This window comes from Elephas maximus, chromosome 7 (genome assembly GCF_024166365.1).
Source record: "Elephas maximus indicus isolate mEleMax1 chromosome 7, mEleMax1 primary haplotype, whole genome shotgun sequence".
Taxonomy (NCBI): domain Eukaryota; kingdom Metazoa; phylum Chordata; class Mammalia; order Proboscidea; family Elephantidae; genus Elephas; species Elephas maximus.
Genome location: NC_064825.1, coordinates 135,463,551 through 135,489,305, shown reverse-complemented (window position 1 = coordinate 135,489,305; position 25,755 = coordinate 135,463,551). Strand labels below are relative to the sequence as shown.

Genomic DNA, 25,755 nt, shown 5'->3' with positions numbered 1-25,755 from the left:
GGGGTGGGCAGTGGGCCCGGGAGCACGCCACAGGGATGTGCCCCCTCGGTAGGCCGTAGCGCCCCTCCTTCCTTGCACCGAGCCTGGGCAGAGTGCCCCGAGTGGGGGCAGCGGGGAGATGTGGCGGAGGATGTGTGCCCCACTCCTGCGGGGCACCCTCCTCACCATTTCTGACGCCGCCCAGGCCTTGGGTTTCCGCCCATCCTGTGAGTGCCTCAGCTGTGGCCATGCCAGGCCCACTGTCTGGCTGGGCTATGAAGGGTTTGGTGGACACCAGGACTGCTGGTTCTTCCCCTTCCTTCCTTCCTTCCTTCCCGCCCATTTGGGTGCTTGTGAACCTTTGTTGGAGGAGCCAGTGGCTAGGGCAGGTCTGGTTTGGGAAGGGCTCAGCAGCCAATGGGGGAACCCAGTGAAGTGGCCCACCAGGGTGCGCTGGGACCCACCTGGATCTCTACCCTTAGTCCAAGCTCTTCTAGTCGGTGAGCATTATGCAGACCCACCTGGCTAGCCACCGCCCATCCCGGCACGGAGAGCTTTGGGATGGGACTTCTCCTCGGACAGGCTGCTTTGTCAGGGATGCTGGGCAACATCACCTGGAGTTAGGGTGGCACCCACCTGCGCACACGCTAAACTAACCCCTTGTGACAGCCCAGCAGTCTCCTTGGACTGGCTCTGGAACTCAACCCCAGCCCTGCACGGGGAGGTTAAAGGGTCTCAGAGGGCCTGCACCTTGCACACCTGGGCTGTAGGGTTCAGGTACAGGAAGGTCCATGGAGTCCATCCTCTCTGCTTCTGCTGTGCTGTGGGGCCCACAGGTACATCCGCCCAAGGCTGCAGCGCAGGGGCCTGGAGCCTGCCTTCTGCATGGCAGTGACCCACAGTGGGTTCCTGGTGAGGCTGGGGGTGGGGGGAGGTGGAGTGTTACGAGGTGACCCGAGGTTTACTGGAGACCAGGGGCTGAGGTAGGGGCCCAGCTTCCCCTCTTTGTGCTTCTGGGCTGGGCAGCTCCTTGAACCCTTGGTTTCCCAGCAGAGGCACCTCAAGAATGTGGGACAGGTGCCCCCATAGAGAAGGGGCAAAAGCACCGCCCACCTACAAGCCTGGGGGCCGAGAGAGAAGTGGCTGAGCTAGAGAACCTGGGACCTCGTCCTCCCTTACCAGGCAGGGAGGCGTGACCTGCCTTAGGCCAGTGAGAAGGACTAGGCTGTCAGCTCCCAAGCCTGCTGCTGCCCTCTGGTGCCTGCTCTTGGAGCACATACTTTCCCCGGGGCCCACCAGTCCTGGCTGACTTGGAAGTGGAGGGAGCGAAGCACTCGGTTCCCCTCCTCTCCTTGCCCAGCCCTCCCAGGCCTCATGGGCTCCGGCTCCCAGTGGGTCAGTGGCACCCAGGGCCCCCGGATGGGCGCTGACCCTGGAAGGATGTAGTCAGGGCAGAGGCAGCCTTGGCTTCCCCACCCAGGGGTGCTCCCTCCAAGCCTCCTCCTAAGCCACACCTCTCCACGACCACAGCAGTGGCCTCGGGAGACGGGGGGGCCACCATTAGTGCCTCCCCATCTCAGGTACGGCGCACACAATGGTTAGGGCACACGGGGAGGGAACAGCTGTGTCCTTGTCCCTGGGGAAACACCCTAGAGGTAAATCACAGCCCTGTCCCTGGGCAGGGCCCAGGAAGGTCCCCAGGGAGCAGGTACGAAGTGTTGCCATGGGGACTAGGGGAGAGGCTGGCGCGCCTGCAGCCCCCACGTGCGCGGAGCCCCGTTTCCAAGATGCCCCCTCAGCCCTCATAGGTCGAGACCCTGGTCTTGACCTGGGGCTGCGTGACTGCGGGGGCCCGCCTGGAGAATCTGGGGACTCCGGTGGGGCGGGGTGGGGCCGGCCGCTGGGACGCTGCAGGGGCGCCTTGGTCGGCACTGACCGACAGATGGAAGGAAAGGCAACGCATTGCTTCCGGCCAGGGCCGGAAGTGCCCGGGGAGTGGCTATGTGTCCTTGGAGCGCCAGAACCCGCTTCCGGCCTGAGGCCGCCGCAGTCCTCGGGGGTGCCGGCAGGTGGCGCTGGGCCCCGGGAACCCAGCACTGGCCGCTGGCTTTCAAGCATTCTGGGAGCTGCATCCGGGGGCCTCCCTCCCTTTTCTCCTTAGCCATTTCCGGTTTTTTTTTTTTTTTCAAATAAGCCCTGGGGCCTCCGGGCTATCATAAGCCAGCCCCTAGTGCAGGGGAGTGGCGATCTGGCTGAGACACATGCCCGCACAGGCCTACATGTCCCGGCAGGCCTCGGGAGCAGGGACCCAGTGCCTCGTGGGAGTTGTAGTTCTCTGCATGCAGAGGCGGCGGCCCCTGGCCGGCGGAGGACTCGGTTTCCCAGAGGGCCGAGCGCGGCGTCCCGGCAGGCGGCGCGACCAAGATGGAGGCATCCGGGCAACGGTGAGCTGGTAGGTTTGGGGTCGGGGAGGCCTTCGGGTGGCCGCTAGCCGCAGCCTGCATCCCGGTACCCAGCCCGACGTCTCGGTTTCCCCCGTCTTTTCGTGGCCTGGCCCTCGGGACCCCGAGCCTTCTGAGGCCTGGACCCGGGGCCCATCCCCCCGGCCCTGGCACGCGAGGATCTTTGATTGGTTCCCCGCCGCCGAGAGCTTATTGAGTGTCAGGCACAGGGCGAGGCGCTGGGCGCGTAGAGCGGTGTAAGGCCAGGCTCTGCCTTCAAGGCGGAGACAGACAAGCAGGAAGGAACCGATGCTCCCGGTCCCTGGGACCTGGTCTGCGCTGATCCGGGCCTGGGACACCCCCGCGCCTCAGCTCCGCCGGGACCCAGCTCTGCCCTCCGCTGAGCCCCTGAAGGAACCCGAGGCCTTGAGTCCAAGAAGCGACTCCCGGGCCTCCTAGTTCCCTATCGTGGGGCCCGGTCACTGTGTCCCCCACGCACCCGCTGCGTGCCCCACGGAACAGGCTGCTTAGTGACTTAAGGTGGTGCAGGGTAGAGTGCGAATTCGGAAAGCAACAGGTTCGTTGGAATTCTAGCTTCGACTTGGGCAAATTATATCCGCTCTGGCCCTGCTAGCTCTAAAACCCTCTCTCTCCTGAAGTCGTCCCTTCCCAGAGGAGCCCCGCCGCACAGAAATCGCGTCTCGCTTGCGTCTGACCCCATGGAGAGCACGCAGAGCCGCCCCTGTCTGTCGGTCCCCCTCCTCAGCGGGTGCACAAACCACGGCTTACCCTGCGCCAGGGAAGCTTGGTGGAGAGAAGCTGCTGGTAGCTGCCTGCGGGCGGTGCTGAAGGGTGAGACTGGGCCGTCCTCAGCCTGGGAACCAGCCCCAGGGCTCCCAGTCACACCCAACAAGGGTTGCTGCCTGTAACATTTCTCTGATGCACTTGAAAGGTTGCGGAGGGGCGGAGTGTTACAGGAGAAATGCCCATTGGAGGTGGCTGCTGGTCTGCTGAAGGCTTGCCTCTACCCAGCAAAGCTACTTGAGATCATGAACACACCAGTTCCCTGAGAGCCAGATCCTTAGGATGCCTGGGACAACACCCATAAACAGGAGCCAGGAGGGCATGCCAGCCTCTGTGGAGTAGTTTCCACATGCCAGGTGCTGTGTTAGGCAGCTCACAGACAAGAGCAGCATAGACGGAGCAGAGGCTGCTCTGGGTCCTGGGGTTCAGATCCTGGCTGGGCTGCTGACTGGTGAAGTCCCCAAGCAGGCCACCTGTGGCTCGGGGTCGCAGTCTCTGCAGCCAGGAGTTAGGACTGACTTCAGGAGACATGGGGATTGAGTGTGCTAAGGTGTTGTGGGCACCTGCTCCAGGTGTGTGAACCAAAACACCCCTCCCTAGGAACTGGGCGCCATTCCACACCTTCTTCTCCGGACTGATGGGTGAATCTCTCCTCAACCCTCACCCAGCTACAGCTGAGCAGCTGGCCAAACAGGGCTGTGTGGGGAGAGGCATCTGCTGCGGAGACGACCACGCCTCTGCTGAGAGGACCTGCACCAGGGCTCTACCTGCCTGGCCACCCAACCAGTTCGCCAGTGTCAGCCACAGGCACCAGGAAACAAGGGAGGTGAGAGAAGGTTCTCTGAGGGTGGGGTGGGCCCCATCCCTTTCTGTGGAGGCCACAGCCTTTCTGCTGACCCCATCTCCCGCAGGGCTGTGCTGGAGGAAATGGCTCCGAGCACTGACCTTGTCCTTGTGCTGTTTGGTCTAGGTGTGGTGTGGCCCTCAGGACAGATGGCTGAGGCAGGGGTGGGTGAGGCCGAAGGCAAGGTGGAGAAGGGGACAGAGTTGGACACCATGCCTTCTGACACGGTCTCCCTCAGCGACTCCGACTCGGACCTCAGTCTGCCTGGCAGTGCTGAGGTGGAAGCACTGTCCCCAGAGGGCCTGCATGGCGAGGCCGAGGGGGATTCAGGCCCCGATGAGCCCCCCTCGCCCCCAGCGGGCCTGCCCAGAGCCGCTGTCCAGCCTTTCCACCTAAAAGGCATGAGCTCCACCTTCACCCAGCGCAGCCATGACATCTTTGACTGTCTGGAGGGGGTGGCCCACACTGGCAGGGGTGACAGTGGGAGCTTCAAGCGGCCCCTGGCACCCCCAGGCCAGTCTCCAATGGAGGGCCCAGGCAGAGGTGACAGTGGGAGCTTCATGCAGTCCCTGGCACCCCCAGGCCAACCTCCAATGGAAGACCCGGGCAGGGCCATTCAGAGCCCTGGCCCTCCAAGGGTGCCTTCCGTCCCTGATTACGTGACCCACCCTGAGCGTTGGACCAAGTACAGCCTGGAGGATGTGGCTGAGGGCAGTGAGCAGAGTAACCGAGCCACAGCCCTGGCCTTCCTGGGCTCCCGGAACCTGGCTGAGTCCCTTGACTATGCACCGTCCTTCAACCAGGACCCCTCCAGCTGTGGGGAGGGAAGGATCATTTTCTCCAAACCAGGCCGAGCCGGAGAGGCCAGGCCTGAGAGGAACCGGGTCCTGAGAAAGGCGGGAGTGCCAAGTGCAGCTGAGGACACTGTGAAGCTGGCCCATTTGGCTGTGAGCCCAGAGACTGAGGAGAGCAGCCCCTGGGGGGGCCTGCAGGAGGTAGGGAGGCCTGGGGGAGCCCCCATGCTGGTGGAGACTGTTGGCTTCCATGGCAGCAGGAAGCGGAGGAGAGACCACTTCCGGAACAAAGACAGCAGTCCCGAGGGCCCAGGGGCCGAGGTCTGAGGAGAAACTGCTCTCCAGGGCCTGGCCTTCCAAGCTACTGACCACAGAGTGGCAGACAGGGCACTGCCCAGGCTGGGGCAGCCAGCCAGCCCAACCCCAAGGCCAACCCACCTGGTGCCTGGTCCTTGGAGGGAAATTGCTGCTCGGGCAGCTCCCTGGGTCAGGGTGGTGGAGGGGTGGAACGGACAGCCCTTGGAAGGAAGCCTGGTGGGCACGGCCTGGAGGGGGCACCAGCAGCCCCTGCTGGGCCCTGGGTTTTGAGGCCCCCTTCCCTGGGGAGCCCTGCTGTGACTGCCCCATGGAGGACAGTAAAGATTTTGGGCGTTCATCCAGGCTCTGTGTGTCTGTCTGTCCCCTGAGAACTCTGTCGAATGGCACACTGTCCCACTTGGGTCTGTACACAGATGGGTCATGGCAGGGTCTCCTCACACATATCAGCCAGGACAGGGTGTTGGTGGGCTTGGCCATTCCGCACCTCTTGTGTGCACAGGGAGGGCTGACGGGACTGCACAGGCCGCTTCTGTGACGGTGGAGACTTAGCCCTGCCTCTGCTGGCTCCTACCCCTGTGCTTAAGGTCCCCAGGGAAGGCAGACCGACCTGGCTGGGAGGATACCTGCCTCTACCCTAGGCGCTGTTCTCCTTTGAGTGGTCTAAATGCTCCAGCCCCAACTCCCCACCCCTTGCGCCAGTTTAATCTGGACCAGCCAGCACTTTGGGCACTTTGAGGGGGAGTGTGAGGTGTGGGCGGATCAGGGCCGGCCGGGTAGCACCCAGCAGCCGTCTAGACTCGGGACTTGACTAGACTCGACTCGTGCGCGCTTACTGCAAGCTGCAGAGGGTGCATGGGGTGGGAGCTGGGAGCTGGGGCACGCGAAAGCTGGCCAACTGACTCCTGAGGACACTCGGGTCCCAAAGGAAAGAAATGACAGCCAGCAGCGTGTCAAACACTCTCTTTCAGGGAGCACAAAGGCGGGGTGGGGGTGGAGGTCCGAGCGCTGCCTGCAGCAGTGTGTCCATTCCACAAAGCTGACTTTCCAGAAGAGGTGGCCATCTGAAGAGACCCAGAGAACTGCTTGCCACTGGGTGCTCCACCACATGGAGAGGTGGCTGTCTTCCAACTCTGGGCCACACCCCGCCTCTCCTACTGGATCTGGACGGAAAGGGCCAGATGGGCCTCCAGAGGAGGTGGGCCACAGGCAGACAGGGCAGATGACTCAGGTGTCAGGGGGCGGCTGGCCAGCCTCAGGGTCCTCCCTGCTGCCAGGGCCTCCTCGGTGCTCGGCAGGGGGCTGCAGACTCCCGCTGCCGCAGTTCTGAGAGCCTGGCAGGGGAGGAAAGCCCCTCAGCAGCTGGGACAGCCTCAGGAAGGTGTGAGGGGGCCTGCCCAGAGGCCCAGGGTGGACGCAGGTGGCCCCACACAGACCAGCTGCCTAGGGGAAGGCTGGGTAGCCAGAAGAGCCTGTCCAGACCATGTCCAGGGCTTTCCCAACAGAGAGGCAGCCTACGAGGGCTGTGCCAGGCAGTACCTCAGGGGTCTGAGGGAGCTAAGCCCCTCAGCCTGGCTGGGTCTGAGGCCTTGTTGGAGGACTGTGGCCTCTACCCTCCAGACGCCCACCCACTTACCCACCCTCACTTACTCCAGAGGCTGTGGCCCTGGGCCAGAGTGTCAGCCACAGCAGACAGGAGCACTGTGTAGTAGTTGATCTGTAAGAGAAACAGGCATCCAGGGAGCCCAGAACTCACACTTCAGGAGGGACCTGCCAGGGCGCCTGCTGCCCTTGAGCCCACTCTTTGCAAGTGGCTGCAACCCAAGGACCAAGGTGCAGAGGGCCAGGCTCCAGGCTGGCTGGGCAGAGGGCACAGGGATGGTGTCTCCTGGGGTGCAGTCCCTGCTAAGTGGATGGGAGTGCCCAACTCGACGCCCTGAGGAAGGCCTCTCCGCATCCCAACCACAGGGGCACATGGTGTGGAAAGGTCCCCACACATGGGTGCCACATGGCCTCATGCACACATGCCCATCTGGTAAGAAAGGGACCTGTGGTCGCCAGCTTACCTGTGACTCTAAGCCCTTGATGTGCTTCTCCTGCTCGTGCAGCCCACCCAGACACTTGGCCACCAAGTCCACCCTGTGGCAGAGCAGATGACCAGGGCAGGTATGACACCAGTGCTCCCCTGGGCAGCCCACCTCCCTGCCCACACTGACCCCTCAGGGTCCCTGCTCACAGAGCCTCTCCAGGGTCTGGGGGGTTGCGGCCCTCTCACTTACTTCACCCCTTTTCCTGACCTGCAGCTGGCAGTTCCCGAACTCTGGGGAGTATGAGGGGGTGGGCGCCGAAGGAGGAACTGGGCACCTGGACTCTGGGGAGCATGAGAGGGGCTGGGCGCCCTCCCTGCCCTTGGGGACAGCAGGGGGTAAAAGCAGGATGGTTCCAGCACACAGACAGGAACTGAGAGCCCCTGAACTGGGACTGGGGACAGGCGTGGAGGAGGGCCTCGCAGAGAAGGACAGTGGCCGAGTCCCCGCGGAGACCCTGCAGTAGGAAGAATGCTATGCTTATTGGCCAGCATCCCTGTCAACAGGGGCAGGCAGGTGCCAGCAGAGTCCAGGCCTAGGGTTAGGAGACCCTGCCTCTCTCTATGCCTCAGCTTCCCGAACCTTATCGTCTGGCCCAGAGACCACACCAGCTTGAATGCAGGCGGCCACCTACAATAAGAACGGCAGGTCCTGGCAGAGATTGTAGGCTACCCTACAGGCCCCCTGCGCCGCTGCCTCACTCCCCACCTGTGGGCGGTTTTCCGCAGGACCTCCGAGGTGCTATCCTTTCTCTTCTTCTCCAGGCTGCTCAGGAAGTTCTCCTTCTGGACCGCCTCCCACGTGACGATTTTCTGGTCCAGGGGGTCCGGCAGGTCTCTCTCTGGGGGGCGGGGCAGCAGCTGGTCAACCAGAGCCAAGCGCCCCTCAGGGCAGATCCTGGGCCTGGCCTTGGAGGGGGACCCACGGGCAAGCACAGAAATACCCCCGACCCCCTTCAAGTGGGGTCGGTCCCCGCCTGGCAAGTCACTCTGCAGACAGGCCTACAAGCGGGGCAGGGGACAGGTGCAGAGAGAGCTTACCCTGTCCCTCGGGCCTGGGCAGGGGCCGCTTGCAACATGACCACACGCCCAGCCACAAGACCCCCCTCGGCCCCCAGGCCTTGCCCAGCCTCGGGCGCTCCGCCCCCGCCAGGCCCCGCCCAACGTGGGAGCCCCATCCTACAAGCGGAACGCCCTCCCCCTAGTTCCGCGGTGCCTTTGGCCCGGTCCCCCAGGCCCCGGCCCAGCTCTGCCCTCACCGGCCCCACCGCCGCCCAGGGTGTTTCGCCCCTTCCCCGCCAGGCCCCGCCCCCGGAGCACCGCCCCCACTCAGGCCCCGCCCCTCTTATCAGCCGCATCTTCGCCCAGGGTGCCCCGTCCTCATCCAGGCACCTACCCTGGATCCAGGCACCTACCCTGGATCCCGGCCCGCGCTCTTGCCAGGCCCCGCCCTCGCCCAGGCCCCGCCCCATCCCGCTCTCCGGGCCCCGCCCCTGGGTTGCAGCCCCTGTCAGGCCCCGCCCCCACCCAGGCCCCGCCCCATCCCGCTCTCCGGGCCCCGCCCTCACCCAGGCGCCGCCCCTCTCGCTCCGCCCCCTTGCGGAAGGCCTTTTTGAGCAGCAGACTCAGGTGGCTGAGGACGATGAAGGGCGGTGCCAGCGCGGGGCGCTCGTGGTACTCCACGATCAGGCTGTAGCGCTGCGACTTCCAGAACGTGTCAGCATTGCCCTGCACCACCTGGAACGTGTAGCTGCGAGGGCGTGAGCAGGCTGGTGGGGAGGCGTCCCCTGCTGCAGCCCGCCGGCCCCATTGTCTTAGATCCACCCATCTCTCCCTGTGGGGGGGTGTCTGAAGTGGGGTTCACTCCTGGGTCCCCGCTGTTATATCCTGGGCCACCTGGGTCCCCGGCACGTCACCGAGCCCTGCGCTCCCTTCGTCTGCACCACCTCATATATGCCTCCCAGCACCTGGCACGGGGGGTTACCCCTTCAGCTGCCTGGACCAGACACGAGGGCCCGCGGACCCAAGTCCGCCCTGCCCTGGGCGGAGCCAGAGCAGTCGGGAGTCAGAAGCCGGATGGGGAGGGGTCCCTGGGCAGGGAGGGCCTCAGGACAACTGCACTGGGAGGTGCAGAGAGAGGGCCAAGGGGGCCGGGGCCGGGGAGCCGGGAGCGGGCACCTGAACATGGCGATGAGTAAGTTCATGAGCAGCACGTTGGTGACCAGCAGGAAGGTGACCAGCAGCAGGATGACCAGCCAGTTGGCGTAGAGGTTGGGGCAGGAGGGCGAGTCTTCCAGCATCAGGGGGTGGGTGGAGCAGTTCACGCGACCTCCTGAAACAGAGGCACGGTGGGGCCGGGCCAAGAGGGCAGCGACCAGGGCGCCCTCTGGAGCAGCCAGGGCAACAGCCCTTCAGCAGAGGGCCTCGCCCTAGGGTCGAGATCTCCACGGGGAGGCAGGTGCTGGTTGGGGTGACCGTCCGCCCTGCTCTGCTGAAGCTGTTCTCATTCTTTCCCATTGTGGGAAAGCCACCTCCCCATCTCTGGGTCTGTGTCTCCTGTTCTTCCTCTGTGCACCCCCAGCCCCTGCCTCCGTGCGTGTGCGCATGTTGGGTGCACCTGGAGAGGCCTGTTTCCCCGTGTCCCTGCCTTTCACCTGAGTGCCACCGGCCATATTTGAGTTGTTGAGTGTGCCCATGGCAGTTCCCGCCACGATCCGTCCTGTGCCCTCCCCTTCTGCATCCATTAGTCTGCCCCAGGCTGAAGCATGGCCCTGCACTCTCAATCCCTGAACCCAAGGAGTGGCCGGGAAGGGCCCGGGGAGCCGAGATTGTGAAGCCTTAAATCTTAACAAGAGTCCGGAGGTAATGAGACCCCACTACCTCCCTCCCTCGTGATTCCAAAAGGTACCACCCAACCGGGGGCTGGGGGATGGGAATTAGATTGTCTCTGGGGACCCAGGAACATGGGGCTTTCTTCAGGGCATCCCAGCTCTGGGGCTCCAGCGGTCACTGGGCCAGGGGCCCTCGGGCAGTGGGGGAGCTGCCCGAGCCTGAGAGCCTGGCTCCTGGGCTTCAGTTTCCCTCTTGGGTCGGGATAGGTTGTGAATTACTCTCTGCCCAACAAAGGGATGGCCTCATCTCCAGCTGGACATGTGTGTTCGGGGAGGAAGAGAGCCCTGAAGGCCAGCCAAGGCGTCTGAGCAGATGGGGAAACAGACGCAGAGAGGGGAAGAGGAGTGCTCAAGGAGGAAATGAAGATGAGGCCCAGGGAATCCAGCACCCTGTCCTTCCTGTGACTGCTGAGACCACCTGGTGCTTTAGAAACCCTTCTGAGGCAGCCCAAGGGCCTTGGGGATCCTTCCAGAAGTCCATGTGCCCACCACCGTCACAGGTGGTGTATGTAGGACCAGCAGGGCCCTACTGGGGGCCACTCCACCAAAAGCCCTTCCTGCCCTGGCTGGAGGGGCCACCTTGCCAGCTCCTGCCCCTAGGGGCCTAAGTGTATGGCAGGGCTGGGGGAGGGGGCAGCATGGAGTGAGCCGGGAAGGCCACGGTTGTGCTAAGCAAATACAGAGAGCTGTGGGGGTGTGGTGGAGAAAATGGGGGAGCAGACCGCACTAGGGCGATTTCCCTGACGGCGCAGCTCACCCCCGGCCTATGCACACCCTGATGCTCTTGACAAATATTAATTGAGGGCCTGGGGCGCTGACCCTGCCTTACTAGCTGCCCCTCCACCCTGCCCCTGCACTGTCTCTGCAGTGACAGCAACGCCTCATGCCTGCCCCTGCCCTGTGGCCCCGCCCCTGCCTCACCTAGGCCCCAGGCCTGCAGTACCCCCAGGACTGCCCCCAGGCCGGACCCCTGGGCCCTCACACAGGCCCGCAGCCGCTGGACGCCTTTCCTGGGGTGCTGGCTCTTCTCTTCATCCTACCCAAACCCAGCCACCTGCGGGGTCTTGCATAGGCGCCCATCCCCTGCCCGGTCCTGCCAGCACGTTTTCCCCTCCTGGGAAAGTTCCCGGAGCCTCCAGCTGCTCAAACCCAAGCCAAGGGGCCATGAGGCCCGCAGACCTGACACACCCCGCCCCACCGGTCCTGGCCCCGCCCCTCCTCCGTCCACACCGTCGATCTCGTCCAGAGGAATCTGCCCAAAGATCTGCAGGTAGGGCCGGTAGAGCACTCGCCGGAAGATCCACTCCAGGCGGCCGTCGTGCGGGTGCAGCAGGGCCTGCGTGGTCACGCCGTAGGCCACGAGCCACACGCTCAGGAAGAAGAGGAAGAAGAAGACGTCCTTCATCTCGGGGCGGGAGAAGCGCGTTAGCGGGGCAGGGGTGGATGGATGGGTTGGGGCGGGGGCGCGGAGCTGCGGGGCTCACCATGCGCTCCACGATGATGATCTTGGGGCCCAGCTGCTTGTGGACGGCGAAGATGTGAATAAGCCGCAGTGTGAACACCATGAAGTCGATGGCCAGCACTGCGCGGCCGGCCTCGAACACCGAGGGCAGCACCCTAGAGAGGACGAAAACTGCGCTGCCAGGCAGCCCCGAGGGCACGGCTGGCCAAGGGACCAGCCGGAGCAGAGCCCGATTCCCGAGGCCCAAGTGGCCTCATGTGGAAGGTGGCCTGACTCCAGGCCTGTGGACGGCATGCCCAGCCCCCTGCAGCTGCTCCTGCAAGGCCTCTGGGCCACACAGACCTGCAGGTGACGCCGATGACAAACAGGAAGATGGCCACCATGTCACACTTGTTCCAGTTGTCCTCCACATACAGTGTGAATTTCTTCACCAGGTGCATGTCCTCATCCGTGAAGAAGCCCTGGTGGAGGGCCAGACAGTCCTCTTACTGCTGCCTGGGCTTCCATCTCTGGCTGAGGACAGTCCTGCCCAGACCAGGCTGGGATCATCAGGGATCAGGGCTCAGCCTTTGACCAGGGATCAAAGCTCAGTCTGACTAGGATCCAAGATCAGTTAGAAATAAGCTCAGGGCTAAGTCTGGGATAAGGGCTAAAGTCAATCTGGTCATGGGCTCATGGAACTCTGGGACGAGGGTCCAGGATCAGTCTACAGTCTCCGTCTATGATCAAGATCAGGGCTCAGTGTGGAGTTGTGATTAAGGCTCAGTTTACAGCTGGGATCAGGGCTCAGTCTGGAGTTGTGATCAAGACAGTTTACAGCTGGGATCAGGGGTCAGTCTGGAGTAGTGATTACGGCTCAGTTTACAGCTGGGATCAGGGCTCAGTCTAGAGTTAGGATCAGGGTTCAGTACAGAGTTAGGATCAGGGCTTAGTCTGGAGTTGGGATCAGGGCTCAGTCTGGAGCTGGAATCGTTGCTCAGTTTAGATTTGAGATCAGGGCTCAGTCTAGAGTTAGGATCAGGGATCAATCCATGCCCAGGGAGAAGGCTCAGGTATCAGGAAGGACAGGAACCCCTCATGCTGCTTGTTCTGCAGCTGAGGGGCTTTGGCCTGAGCAGAGGCCCAGACTCAGACTGACCTGCCGGATCTCCTCCAGCACCAGTGTAAAGACCCAGAAGTAGAGAGTGACCTCGGGCCCCGAGGGCCCCTGGGGCGGCGGCTGGAAGTCCACCAGCAGGACGTAGGTGAACAGGAAAAGAAAGGCGAAGTACATGACCACGTTTCCCAGGAACACGGTCACGGGCGCGCCCCAGAACTTCCGCCAGCGAGTGAGCAGGAAGGTGGCCTGTGGCCCGCAGTGGCCGCACAGACCCCTGTGTGCTTCCTCCAGCTGACCCACCCTGTGGCACAGAGGAGGCCTCGGCAGTGAGAACTGGACCAGTGCCCCACGGAGCCCTCAGCCCGGTGCCCACCTGCGGACCCCTTGCCCGCCACGGCTGGGTACCTGCTGCTGGGATTGCTGAGCAGGCTCCTCTCTGTGTCCAGGCTATCCAGCTCCTGCAGGGCTTCCGGGCCTGCCCTCAGTGGGGCCTCCTCACTGTGGGGTAGGGATGTTCAGACAGTGGAGGCTCCCAGAGGCACCCTGATAGCCCTGTGTACCCACCAGCAAGGAGCCTGCCGGCCGCACCGAGAAGAATAAGGCCAGGCCCTGGCCGCGCGTGAAGGCTGTGCTGAGAGGGCCACGGGGATGTCAGGCGGGGGCACGCGAGACACCTGCCTGCACCTAAGGAGCCCAGGGCAGCCCCTTGGTGTACCTGAAGCTGATGAGTGTGGTGTAGAGGAGGGCAGGGCAGACAAAGGCACCCAGGAGACGCAGGATGGGTGTGCCCGTGGCCATGTCCCCCCACCAGATCCGTGTCAGGAAGGCCTGCAAGACAGGTGGCTGCTGGCCCACCTCCACACCACACCGCCCAAGCCAAGATGCCCGTCCGCTATACTCCACTGCTGTCCACCTGCCCTTGGGGGGGCCTGGTAGCAAGATGTTCCTAAGGAGCTAAGCATACCAGGAGGGCTTGGTACTGGGGTGAGCCTGGGGGTGAGGGGAGGGCAGTGCTCAGGGGCAGTGGGGGCCAAGCTGAGAATGTCCACTGAGACCCCAGGTGGGGCAAGGGCCAGGTGTACCCAGGGAGGAAGCCCCAGCACTGACAGGACTGCACGGCTGGGATGGCCATGGTGGTGAGGGGTGGGGACTACAGAAGGGAAGAGTGCCTGGGGGAGTCCACCCACTCACCTACCTGCTGCCCGGCTGCCCACTCACCTGCACGCCGTCGTGGGCAAAGAAGACCTTGGCATCGGCCTCGGTGGCCAAGTGCAGACAGGTGGTCTTGCCCCAGCTGTGGTTCCGCCGCACAAGCAGGGCGAAGGCACGGTCCTCACTGTTGCTGTAGCACTCGGAGAAGAGCTCTGCTGGGCCAGGGGACCGTGGGGCGTGGTGCCGAGGCTGGGCCAGACCCACCCTGCCTGCCCCCACCCCGCCTGCTTCCACTTCGAGGGCCCTGCCCTGACCCTTGCCCCTCTCTGCCTTTGTTTCCCTGCAGCTAGCCCTTGACAGCACCTCAGCGGGTTTACTGAAGAGGCTCCGCTCAGGATCGGGAACAGGCAGCGACCCCTTCGTCCCCTCCCCACTCACCCAGGGCCAGCTGCTCGTACTTGGCCTCCCGCATGGTTCTGGCCACCTCAGTCTCTGTCTCCAGGTGCGACATCTCTTTGAGGATCTTGCAGGCGGCCAGCGCGGTGGCCACACCCTCCTGGCCCTGGGAGATTGAGTCTGAGGCAGGCACCCCTCCCTGGCACCCCCCGGCCCCTCCCCAGGAACCCGTGGGAAGCGTTCCCCTAGGGGAGCCTGAGGCTGGGGGAAGGTCTTGCCCAGGGCGGTGGGCCGTGGCCACGCTCACCATGGCCCAGAAGTAGGTGGCCATCTCGTGGCGGTTTAGCAGCACTGCCCACAGGAACAGGTCTCGCCAAGGGTCCTCGCTCTTCTGGGTCAGGTCCAGCGGCCACTTCTGCCCCATGGGTCGTTTGGCTGAACCTTTCTCCTGGAGGATGCGGACATCAGCCTCCGTGCCTGGGCCCCTGCCTGGACCCTGGCCCTCACTGTCAGTCCTGGCCCCCTTACCGCCTGTCCCCAACTCCCACCCTCCCACTGCTGGCCCCGCCCCCTCATCCGGCCCAGCCCCTCACCCCGGCCCCGCCCCTCACCGCCCGCCCCGGCCCCGCCCCCCCGCCCGGCCCCGCCCCTCACCCCCTGCCCCCGGGCCCCCGGGCGGCCGTCCTGGTACAGGCCTCGGCCGGCATCGTGCAGGAAGTCCTTGAGCAGGCGGGAGACCTCGTGCAGGGAGAAGGCGGGTGGTGCGGAGGGCGGCTCGCGGGCCTGCTGGGCGCCCAGGCCGGCCAGCGTCAGGCGGCCCTCCTCCTGTTTGCGCTGCAGCAGGTCGAAGAGCAGGCTCTTGGGGGGCACGGCGCGGTAGAGCTGCTGCAGCCGGCCATACGTCAGGAAGTTGGGCACGTCGGCGCCGTTGTCCACGAAGAGGCGCACGAACTCGGGCTTGTCGTTCACCAGCGCGTCCATCAGCACCTCCTCCAGGTCGTGGGGCTGGGTGGGGCAGCAGGCGTGAGGGGTGGGGGTGGAGCAAGGACGTGGGGGTGGAGCAAGGATGTGGGGGCGGAGCAAAGACGGGGTGGAACAAGGATGCGGGGGCGGAGCAAAGACGGGGTGGAACAAGGATGCAGGGGCGGAGCAAAGACGGGGGTGGAACAAGGATGCGGGGGCGGAGCAAAGACATGGGGGTGGAACAAGGATGCGGGGGCGGAGCAAAGACGGGGTGGAACAAGGATGCAGGGGCGGAGCAAAGACATGGGGGGTGGAACAAGGATGCAGGGGCAGAGCAAAGTCATGGGGGGTGGGGCAAGAATGTGGGGGTGGAGCAAAGATGTGAGGGGGCGGGGCAAGGACGCGGCAAGGGGCGGGAGGACAGTTCAGGCCCCCAGCTCCGTCCCCGGGAGGGCAGGGAAGGCAGGAACGAGGCTACTGGCCACCTTGGGCTTCAGCTCACTGGCTCAAGGCACCTGGCCAGCACCGGCCCAGACGACAGCACTGAGGACCCCAGCCCACCCTCCAGGACACCGCCTGCTCCAGGCCGCCACACTTCGTGGGCCAGAAACGGAGGCTCAGGATACAGCTGGCAGGAGGGGCAGAGGCACACACAGCCCAGGTGGACAGGGGCTCTTGGTCAGTTGGTGGGGGGCCCACAGAGCCCAGCTGGTTGGGGTCAGGGGTGGGGAGAGGGGATGGGCACCTTCCATTCCACATCCCCATTGAAGATCTCACTCTTCGCGACGTCCACGCGGTCCCAGGCCACTGCCAGCTTGAGTTCGTCCAGGTAGTCCTGGGCCTGCTGGCTGTGGCTCTTGCAGGCTGCAGGTGAAACCGGTGGGAGGGTGCGAGGGTGGGTACAGGCCCCCCCGAAGGCGGGTCTTCTAGACGTAGGGACACGGGCCTTTGCTCGGGGTCTGGGAGGACAGTTTGCAGCCCCCGAATAATGTGAGAGGCACAGGCTTGGTCAGGAGTGTCCCCCAAAGTCCTGGAGTGAGCACTGGTGGAAAGGCCACCTAGATCTCCTGCTGGGATAGGCTGAGCAGAGTGGAGCCGGAGCTGGGGACCTGTCTCACTCCCTAGCGAGGCGCACCCTCCCCAAGCCTCTTCCAGCCTCCCAGGGACCTCAGCAGTAACAGGAGGAAGGTGGAGGTCTCGGCTAACACCGTGGGCTTCCAGGCCCCTCCCTGGCACTGGTGGTCCGAGACCCCTTCCAACATGGGGAGGGTGGTTTTGCTGTCTCTTGGCCTGGAAAGTCCACTCTCGGGCAAGACCACTGCAGTGCGCAGGGCTGGGCGCTGCCTGATGAGACCTGCCATCACCCCAAGGCCCCGGTGTTTCAGCCTCACAGGGCCAGTGTATGCAACTGCCCGGGTATCATGGTGCCCTTCTCACAAGGATGCTGAGGGGCCAATGCGACTCATGTGACCACGGGATACAGGGCTTCCTTGGCCTCAACCCCTCTTTTTTTATTGTCTGGGGCGTAGTCATGAAACCCAGAGCCAGCTGCCCACAGTCCAGACACCTGATGGCTCGACGGAGGGGCCTCCCCTGGCACAGTGTGCCCCTGGCCACCAGCGCTGCCCCTTCCCTGCCTCGGGCCTGTGTCTGCTGCCAGTGGTCAGCCCCCAGCCATGCATTTGTCTCTAATCAAAAGCACAAAGCATCACAGCCTGAGGGGCCATCAGCAGGTGAATGGATAGATGAAATGTGGTCCACCCATACAACGGGGCATCATGCGGCCAGAAAAAGGAATAAGGCCTGACACACACTTCCATGGCATGGATGAACTTTGAACACACGATGCTGAGTGAAATAAGCCAGTCACAAAGAGCCCACCTAACGTGTAATCGCATTCTCACGAAACGTCCAGAACAGGCAAATCCATAGAGACAGCAAGTGGATTAGTGGTTGCCTAGGGCATGGGAACCCTGGTAGCACAGTGGCTAAGAGTTTGGCTGCTAACCAAAAGGTCGGCAGTTCCGATCTACCAGGTGCTCCTTGGAAACCCTGTGGGGCAGTTCTACTCTGTCCTGTAGGGTTGCTATGAGTTGGAATCCACCCGACGGGGTTTGTTTTTTTTTCAGGGCTTGGGGTGTCGGGGGGAAATGGGGAGTGACTGCTGGTGGGTCTAGGGTTTCTTTTTGGGGTGATGACAATGTTCTGGAAGTAGATAGTGGTGACAGTTACACAATTCTGTGAATGAACTAAAAGCACTGAAATGTACACTACACACACACACACACACACAGTGTGGCCCTCCCGGATGGCTGTCTCAGGGGGGTGTCAGGCGCTGGCCCAGGCACAGGCCATCTGGGAGTCAGGACCCCAGGAATGAGCAGGACATGGGAAGTGGCTCTGGTGCTCCCCTGCACCCCCTCCCCACTGAGAAGTGGTGGGCCCCCCGAGGTGCCATATGGGCATTCGGCGGGAGAGCCCCATGCAATCCTTGGCTGCCCTGCCACCTCACCTTTCACCAGTGCCTTCAAGATGACCGTGTCCAGCTCTTCGGAGCCCTCCTGCTCAAAGTTGTACACTGTGAGCAGGTGTGGGTGTGCAGTGATGGTCTGCAGCTGGAGGACAAGCGAAGACTTGAGGGGGGACACAGGCCACGGGACTGGACAACCACAGGCCCGAGGGGCTTGTGGCCAAGGCCCCCATTCTGTGAGGGCCTGAAGCAAGAGCTCGCACACCAGGGCTGCACAGCCAGGGGGCCAGGCTGCACTAGGGGCTGTCTTGTGGGGATGGGAAGGCAGAGGACGGTACCCACAGGGCCAGCCCCAGCCCGGGAGAAGGAATGGGGGTCAGCATCGGCTGTGCATACCAGCCTGGTCCAGTGCACGATGTCCTCCCAGGAGAAGTGCTCGCTGGGGAACTTCTCTTTAAACTGCTTCTCAGCCACCTGGGGCACCAGGAGGTGGGGCTGGTTCATGAGCGCAGCAAGGACATCGGCGATGCCCCCAGAACCCGCCAGGATCAGCCACGGGGCTGCCTGTGCCAAGGCCCTGGAGATCCTCTTTGGGAAGGGGACACAGGAGGGGAGAGCAGATCCCACAATCAGCCCCACGTGCCATCCTGTGCCCACCTGCCTGATGTGCCCTCCATCCCTCCTCCCCAGACCCCTACCTTGCTCCCACCCCTACCTCCAGCGTGCTGGGGTCGCCGTTGACCAGCAGACAAAGGACCGGAATCTCGATGCTGCTGGTGCCTACAGACGGAGTGTTCATGATGTGAGGTCCCTCCAGATGCTCAGGGGTGGGCAGATTGGGGAGCATTCAGGAGAGGAGGTAAAGAGGACCCTGGGGGCCCGTCAGGAGGAGACCACCAGGCCTCAGAGTGTCTACTCGCCATGTTTGCTGGGGAAACACTGGGCCTCAGGCTGCACATCAGCAGCTGTTTATTATAAGCCCCGGCTCCTGGGGACCGAGGATCCCGATGCTGTTTGCATGCCCTGAGTACAGGAACTTTGTGGCCAGAGCTGCCACAGAACTATTTAGGTATACATTAACTCAAGTAGAAAGAAAACGCAGTTTCTCAGGAGCGCCGGCCATGTTTCAAGTGTCTAGCATCTCCCACACTGAACACCTCCACCATCACAGAACGTTCTGCTGGGTAGCATCAGTGGGGACCCACTGAGGCAAACCAAAGAGGTAAGTGGGCATTTGGGGGGGTTCTGCCCTGGTGGCCCAGTGGTTAAGAGCTACGGCTGCTAACCAAAAGATGTGCAGTTTGGATCTACCAGCCGCTCCTTGGAAACCCTGTGGAGGAGTTCCACTCTGTACTGTAGGGTCACAATGAGTCGGAATTGACTCAACAGCAATGGGCTTGGCTTTTTTTGCCCAAACATAGGAGTTCCTGGGTGGTGCAAATGATAAAGCGCTCAGCTGCTAACCAAAGGTTAGAGGTTCGAGTTGCCTCGGAAGCACCTCAGAAGAAAGTAAGTCCTGGGGATCTGCTTCAGAAAAATCAGCGACCAAAAACTCTACGGAGGAGGCGGGGCCAAGATGGCAGAGTAGGCAGATGCTTCCTGTGGTCCTCTTACAATAAAGACCCCCCAAAAATAAGTGATTCGATCACATATGACAATCTAGGAGCCCTGAACATCAAAGACAAAGTTGAGGAATCAGACTGTGTGGCAGGGGGAGGGAGAGATTGTTCAGAAGCAGCAAGGAGTTGCAGACCTGGCCTGGTTGGTACCAGCACCCTGCACAAGCGGTGAGGCTGTGTTTTCCACATGGGGAGAGACCGAGCGGTGGAGAGTCAGCTCAAACCTCCAGAATGAGTGAGAAACAGTGATCAGTTGGCAAAATACAAGAGTCTAACCTACCACACAGGTCAAAAAACAAAAAAACCTCCTTTTGGGAAATACCTGTCTCCTATTTACCTGCTCCCTCCCTGCTTTGCTCCAGGTCCTGTCCAGCTCCAGAGATTGCTATACTCCCTGGGCTGGAATTAGGACCTGTTGCATATCCTGAGCCATTCTCCCAGCTTTGAAGAGGGAACAAATTAACAAACAGGAAAAAATAACCTGCCAGCTCCCCTAAGCTGGGAACTTTGCCTGCTCCCCTAAGCCAGGAACTCAGGGCAGTCACAGCCCCTTTGCCTAGGCACAGGCATAAGGAGTCCACTGACTTTGAATGCCTCTCACCCCTGCATAGACCTGTGTGGGCCCATTTCAACAGCATAGGCCCTCATTAGCACAATATAATGGTATATACCTGAAGCCTATTTTAATCTGTATCTGCTATAAGGAGGAGTGGCAGATTCATGACATCTGACACCACCCCACCCATTAAGCAGGGCCCTCACCTACCCACGTCAGGGGCCTGAGGACTGGTGGCTCTACCCACTCTACGAAGCCACCTGCGACAGGGGTCCAAGAATAAGTGGTGACCCCCAGTCCTTACAGCCAACAGCATTGGGCACCCATAGTCCAGCTGGAAAACCCACCTACCTATGTGCTCCAGGGAACAGGGACATGTCTTCCACTCAGACACTAAGGGGCAGAAGTCAGCTGCCTGCCTTAATCAGTGCATGGCCCCCGACTGCAGCCAGATACCTGTGCCTACTCCAATCACCCCTGCCCATCTAGAACTGTAGGTGAGAGCCTGAACCATACACTCATGGACCGATGACCTGGACACCTGAGCTGAATCCACACAAGAAAAGTAAATGGACTCTTGGGCTCACATACCTAGTAACAGCTCTAGCCACCTGAAGACAGGACATGACAGTTTCAAAGGCACAAATAATCAAACTAGCTCACACAACCAGCCTATTGGGGCATATCAAAACAAAAGAAGCTAGGACGCAGTAAACAAATAAAATAAATAAATATAATAACTTATTGATGGCTCAGAGACAACAGTCAATATCAAGTCACATAAAGTGGCAGACCATGATGGCGTCAGCAAGCCACCAAAATAAAGAATCTAAAAATCTTCCAGAGGAAGATAAATTCTTGGAATTACCAGAGTAGAATTCAAAAGACTAATATACAGAGCTCGTCAAGAAATCAGGGTGGAGATCAGGCAAAATGCAGAACAAGCCAAGGAACACACAGATAAAGCAATAGAAGAACTTAAGAAGGTTATTCAAGAGTATGACAAATTTAACAGGCTGCAAGAATCCACAGAGAGACAGTGAACAGAAACCCAAAACATTAACAATAAAATTTCAGAATTAGACAACTCAATAGAAAGTCATAGGAGCAGAATTGAGGCAACGGAAGTCAGAATTAGTGAGATTGAAGATAAAGCACTTGACACCAACTTATTTGAGGAACAATCAGATAAAATAATTTAAAAAAATGAAGAAGTCCTAAGAATTACGTGAGACTCTATCAAGAGGAATGATCTATGAGTGACTGGCGTACCAGAATGGGGGTGGGGAGGGAATATCAGAGAATACAGAGAGAATTGCTGAAGATTTGTTGGCAAAAAATTTCCCCGATATTATGAAAGATGAGAAGATATATATCCAAGAAGCTCATTGAACCCCACGCAAGGTAGATCCAAAAGAAAGTCACCAAGACATATTATAATCAAACTTGCCAAAATCAAAGATAAAGAATTTTAAGAGTGGCTAGCGATAAATGAAAAGTCACCTACAAAAGAAAGTCAGTAAGACTAAGCTCTGACTATTCAACAGAAAACCACGCAGGCAAGAAGGCAACGGAATGACATATATAAAGCCTTGGAGGAAAAAAACTGTCAGCTAAGAATTATGTATCCAACAAAACTGATTCTAAAATATGATATCAAAATTAGGGCATTTCCAGACAAACAGAAGTTTAGGGAATTTGTAAAAACCAAACCAAAACTATAAGAAATACTAAAGGGAGTCCTCCTGTTAGAAAACCATTAACATCAGATAACAACCCAAGACTAGAACACAGGACAGAGCAACCAGGTATCAACCCAGCCAGGGGAGTCACAAAAACAAATCAAAGCTAAAACGCTCAAAACAGGGAAACAGAGACGTCATTATGTAAAAGATGACAGCATTAAATCAAAAAAGAGGGACTAAAAAAGGTAGTCATAGATCTTTCATATGGAGATGAAGTCAAGGTGATATAAACAAAAGATTAGTTTAAACTTAGAAAAATAGGGGTAAATATTAAGGTAACCACAAAGGAAACTGACAATCCTACACATCAAAATAAAAAACATGAAAAACATAAAGACTCACCAAATACAAAATCAACAAGGAAAGAGACTAAAAGAAAATACATAAAGAATAACAGCTCAGCACAGAAAATTAAGTGGAACAAAGAAACTATCAACAATACACAACAAAATATATCAAAATGACAGCACTAAATTTATACCTATCGATAATTACACTGAATGTAAATGGACTAAATGCACCAAAAAAGAGACAGAGAGTGGCAGAATGGATTAAAAAAAAACACGATCCATCTGTATGCTGCCTACAAGAGACACACCTTGGACTTAAAGACACAAACAAGCTAACACTCAAAGAATGGGGAAAAAAATACATCAAGCAAACAACACTCAAAAAAAGAGCAGGAATGGCAATATGAGCCTCTGATAAAATAAACTTTAAAGCAAAGTCCACCGCAAAGGATAAGGAAGGACACTATATAATGATTAAAGGGTCAATACACCAGAACAACATAACCATAATAAATATTTCTGCACCCAAGGACAGGGCTCCAAAATACATAAAATAAACTCTAACAGCATTGAAATGAGAAATAGACAGCTCCACGATACTAGGAGGAGACCAACACACCACTTTTGGTGAAGGACAGAACATCCAGAAGAAGCTCAATAAAGACAGAGAAGACCTAAATGTCATAATCAACCAACTTGACCTCATAGGCATATACAGAACACTCCACGCAACAGCAGCCAAGTATACTTGCTTTTCCAATAGACAGCAATTCTCCAGAATACACCACATATTAGGCCACAAAGCAAGCTTTAACAAAATCCAAAGCATCGAAATATTACAAAGCACCTTTTCTGATCATAGAGCCATAAAAGTAGAAATCCATAACAGAAAAAACAATGAAAAATAATCAAATACGTGGAAACTGAACAACGCCTTGCTTAAAAACTACTGGGTTATAGAACAAATTAAGGATGGAATAAAGAAATTCACAGATCAAATGAGAATGAAAACAGATTCTACGAGGACCTTTGGGACACAGCAAAAGCAGTGCTCAGAAGTCAATTTATAGCAATAAATGCACACATCCAAAAAGAAGAAAGGGCCAAAATCAAAACATTAACCGTACAACTTGAACAAGTAAAAAGACAGCAGCAAAAGAAGCCCTTAGGCGCCAGAAGAATAGAAATAATAAAAATTAGAGCAGGATTAAATGAAACAGAGAATATAAAAACGATTTGAAAGAGTCAACAAGACCAAAAAGCTGGTTCTTGGAAAAGATCAACAAAATCAATAAACCATTGGCCAAACTGACAAAGGACAAACAGGACAGGAAGCAAATAACCCGAACGAGAAATAAGATGGGCGACATCACAACAGACCCAACTGAAATTGAAAGAATCATAACAGAATACTATGAAAAATTGTACTCTAACAAATTTGAAAACCTAGAGGAAATGGACAAATTTCTAGAAACACACTACCTACCTAAACTAACACAAACAGAGGTAGAACAACTAAATAAACCTATAACAAAAGAAGACATTGAAAAGGTAATTTAAAGACTTCCAACAAAAAAAGCCCTGGACCTGATGGCTTCACTGGAGAATTCTACCAAACTTTCAGAGAAGAGTTAACGCCACTAGTACTAAAGGTATTTCAGAGCATAGAAAAGGGCGGAATACTCCTAAACTCATTCTATGAAGCCAGTATAACTCTGATACCAAAGCAAGATGAAGACACTACAAAAAAAAAAAAAAAAAAAAAGAAAATTACAGACCAATATCCCTCATGAGCATAGATGCAAAAACCCTCAACAAAATTCTAGCCAATAGAATTCAACAACATATCAAAAAAATGATTCATCATGACCAAGTGGGATTCATACCATCTATGCAGGGATAGTTCAACCCTAGAAAAACAATCAATGTAATCCACCACATAAATAAAACAAAAGACAAGAATCACATGATTTTATCAACTGATGCAGAAAAGGCATTTGACAAAGTCTGACACCCATTCATGATAAAAACTCTCAGGAAAATAGGAATAGAAGGGAGACTCCACAACATAATAAAGGGCATTTATACAAAGCCAAAGGCCAACACCATCCTAAATGGAGAGAGTCTGAAAGCATTCTCCTTGAGATCAGGAACAAGGCAAGGATGCCCTTTATCACCACTCTTATTCGACATTGTGCTGGTGGTCCTAGCCAGAACAATTAGGCTAGAAAAAGAAATAAAGGGCATCCAAGTTGATAAGGAAGTAGTAAAAGTATCCCTATTTGCAGATAATATGATCTTATACATAGAAAACCCAAAAAAATCCACAAGAAAACTACTGGAGCTAATAGAAAAAAAAAAAAAAAATAGAAGATTTCAGCAAAGCATCAGGATACATGATAAACATACAAAAACCAGCTGGATTCCTCTACATTAATAAAGAGAACACTGAAGAGGAAATCACCAAATCAATACCATTTACAGTAGCCCCCAAGAAGATAAAATACTTAGGAATAAATCTAACCAGAGAGGTAAAAGACTTATACAAAGAAAACTACAGACACTGCTGCGAGAGACAAATAGACCTACATAAGTGGAAAAACATACCTTGCTCATGATAGGAAGACTCAACATTGTGAAAGTGTCAATTCTACCCAAAGCGATCTACAGATACAATGCAATCTCGATCCAAATTCCAATGACATTTTTAATGAGATGGAAAAACAAATCACCAAATTCATGTGGAAAGGAAAGAAGCCCCAGATAAGTAAAGCATTACTGAAGAAGAAGAACAAAGTGGGAGGCCTCACACTACCTAATTTTAGAACCTATTATACCACTATAGTAGTCAAAACATCCTGGTACTGGTACAACAATGGATACATAGACCAATGGAACAGAATTGAGAATCCAGACATAAATTCAACTATCTACGAGTGGCTGATATTTGACAAAGGCCCGAAGTCCATTAAATGGGAAAAAGACAGTCTCTTTAGCAAATGGTGCTGGCATAACTGGATATCATTCTGCAAGAAAAATGAAACAAGACCCATACCTCACACTATGCACAAAACTAACTCAAAATGGATCAAAAACCTAAACATAAAATCTAAAATGATAAAGATCATGGGGAAAAAAAATACGGACAATGCTAGGAGCCCTAATACATGGCATAAACAGTATACAAAACACAACTAACAATGCACAAACACCAAAGAGAAACTAGATAACTGGGAGCTCCTAAACATCAAACACTTATGCTCATCAAAAGACTTCACCAAAAGGGTAAAAAGATTAGCTACGGACTGGGAAAATATTTTTGGCTACAACATATCTGATAGGGTCTCATCTCTGAAATACACAAGATACTGCAAAACTTCAACCACAAAAACACGAATAACTTAATTTAAAAATGGGTGAAGGATATGAACAGGCACTTCACCAAAGAAGACATTCAGGTAGCTAACAGATACTTGAGAAAATGCTCACAATCATTAGCCATTAGAGAAATGCAAATCAAAACTACAATGAGATTCCATCTCACTCCAACAAGGCTGGCATTAATCCAAAAAACACAATAAATGTTGGAGGGGTTGTGGAGACATTGGAACACTTACACACTGCTGGTGGGAATGTAAAATGCTACAACCACTTTGGAAATCGATTTGGTGCTTCCTTAAAGAGCTAGAAATAGGGGCACCATAAGATCCAGCAATCCCACTCCTTGGAATATATCCTAGAGAAATAAGAGCTGTCTCATGAATAGACATAGGCATACCCATATTCACTGGAGCATTGTTCGCATTATGAAAAAGATGGAAACAACCTAAGTGCCCATCAAGGGATGAA

The 25,755-nt window shown here is 57.1% G+C and overlaps 2 protein-coding genes across 8 annotated transcripts in view; one reads left to right on the top strand and one right to left on the bottom strand.

Moving 5' to 3' along the window:
- The first annotated feature begins 72 nt into the window (after positions 1-72).
- Positions 73-6,218, top strand: TSSC4 (tumor suppressing subtransferable candidate 4). Of its 7 annotated transcripts, XM_049892839.1 has the most exons (4): positions 73-2,431; positions 3,080-3,272; positions 3,893-4,050; positions 4,195-6,218. In XM_049892839.1, exon 4 carries the CDS (start codon positions 4,218-4,220, stop codon positions 5,187-5,189), a length of 972 nt encoding a protein of 323 aa, XP_049748796.1. In that variant the 5' UTR covers positions 73-2,431; positions 3,080-3,272; positions 3,893-4,050; positions 4,195-4,217; the 3' UTR covers positions 5,190-6,218. The 7 variants fall into 7 exon arrangements, with proteins under 7 accessions (XP_049748796.1, XP_049748798.1, XP_049748794.1 ...); XM_049892841.1 differs by lacking the exon at positions 3,080-3,272 and having other exon boundaries at positions 73-2,423; XM_049892837.1 differs by lacking the exon at positions 3,080-3,272 and having other exon boundaries at positions 73-2,423; positions 3,825-4,050.
- TRPM5 (transient receptor potential cation channel subfamily M member 5) overlaps positions 6,185-25,755 on the bottom strand; it is a 29,605-nt gene continuing 10,034 nt past the window's right edge. The window contains exons 6-25 of the mRNA XM_049892845.1: positions 18,412-18,476; positions 18,093-18,284; positions 17,739-17,841; positions 15,972-16,090; positions 14,918-15,268; positions 14,571-14,711; positions 14,306-14,429; positions 13,934-14,079; positions 13,431-13,543; positions 13,121-13,213; positions 12,755-13,016; positions 11,959-12,077; positions 11,639-11,771; positions 11,385-11,559; positions 9,442-9,595; positions 8,832-9,013; positions 7,973-8,105; positions 7,244-7,316; positions 6,828-6,894; positions 6,185-6,511 (exon numbers count right to left, since the gene is read on the bottom strand). Of these exons, the coding sequence (XP_049748802.1) occupies positions 6,405-6,511; positions 6,828-6,894; positions 7,244-7,316; positions 7,973-8,105; positions 8,832-9,013; positions 9,442-9,595; positions 11,385-11,559; positions 11,639-11,771; positions 11,959-12,077; positions 12,755-13,016; positions 13,121-13,213; positions 13,431-13,543; positions 13,934-14,079; positions 14,306-14,429; positions 14,571-14,711; positions 14,918-15,268; positions 15,972-16,090; positions 17,739-17,841; positions 18,093-18,284; positions 18,412-18,476 (2,852 nt within the window). The 3' untranslated portion in view covers positions 6,185-6,404. The remainder of the gene's footprint in view (positions 6,512-6,827; positions 6,895-7,243; positions 7,317-7,972; positions 8,106-8,831; positions 9,014-9,441; positions 9,596-11,384; positions 11,560-11,638; positions 11,772-11,958; positions 12,078-12,754; positions 13,017-13,120; positions 13,214-13,430; positions 13,544-13,933; positions 14,080-14,305; positions 14,430-14,570; positions 14,712-14,917; positions 15,269-15,971; positions 16,091-17,738; positions 17,842-18,092; positions 18,285-18,411; positions 18,477-25,755) is intronic.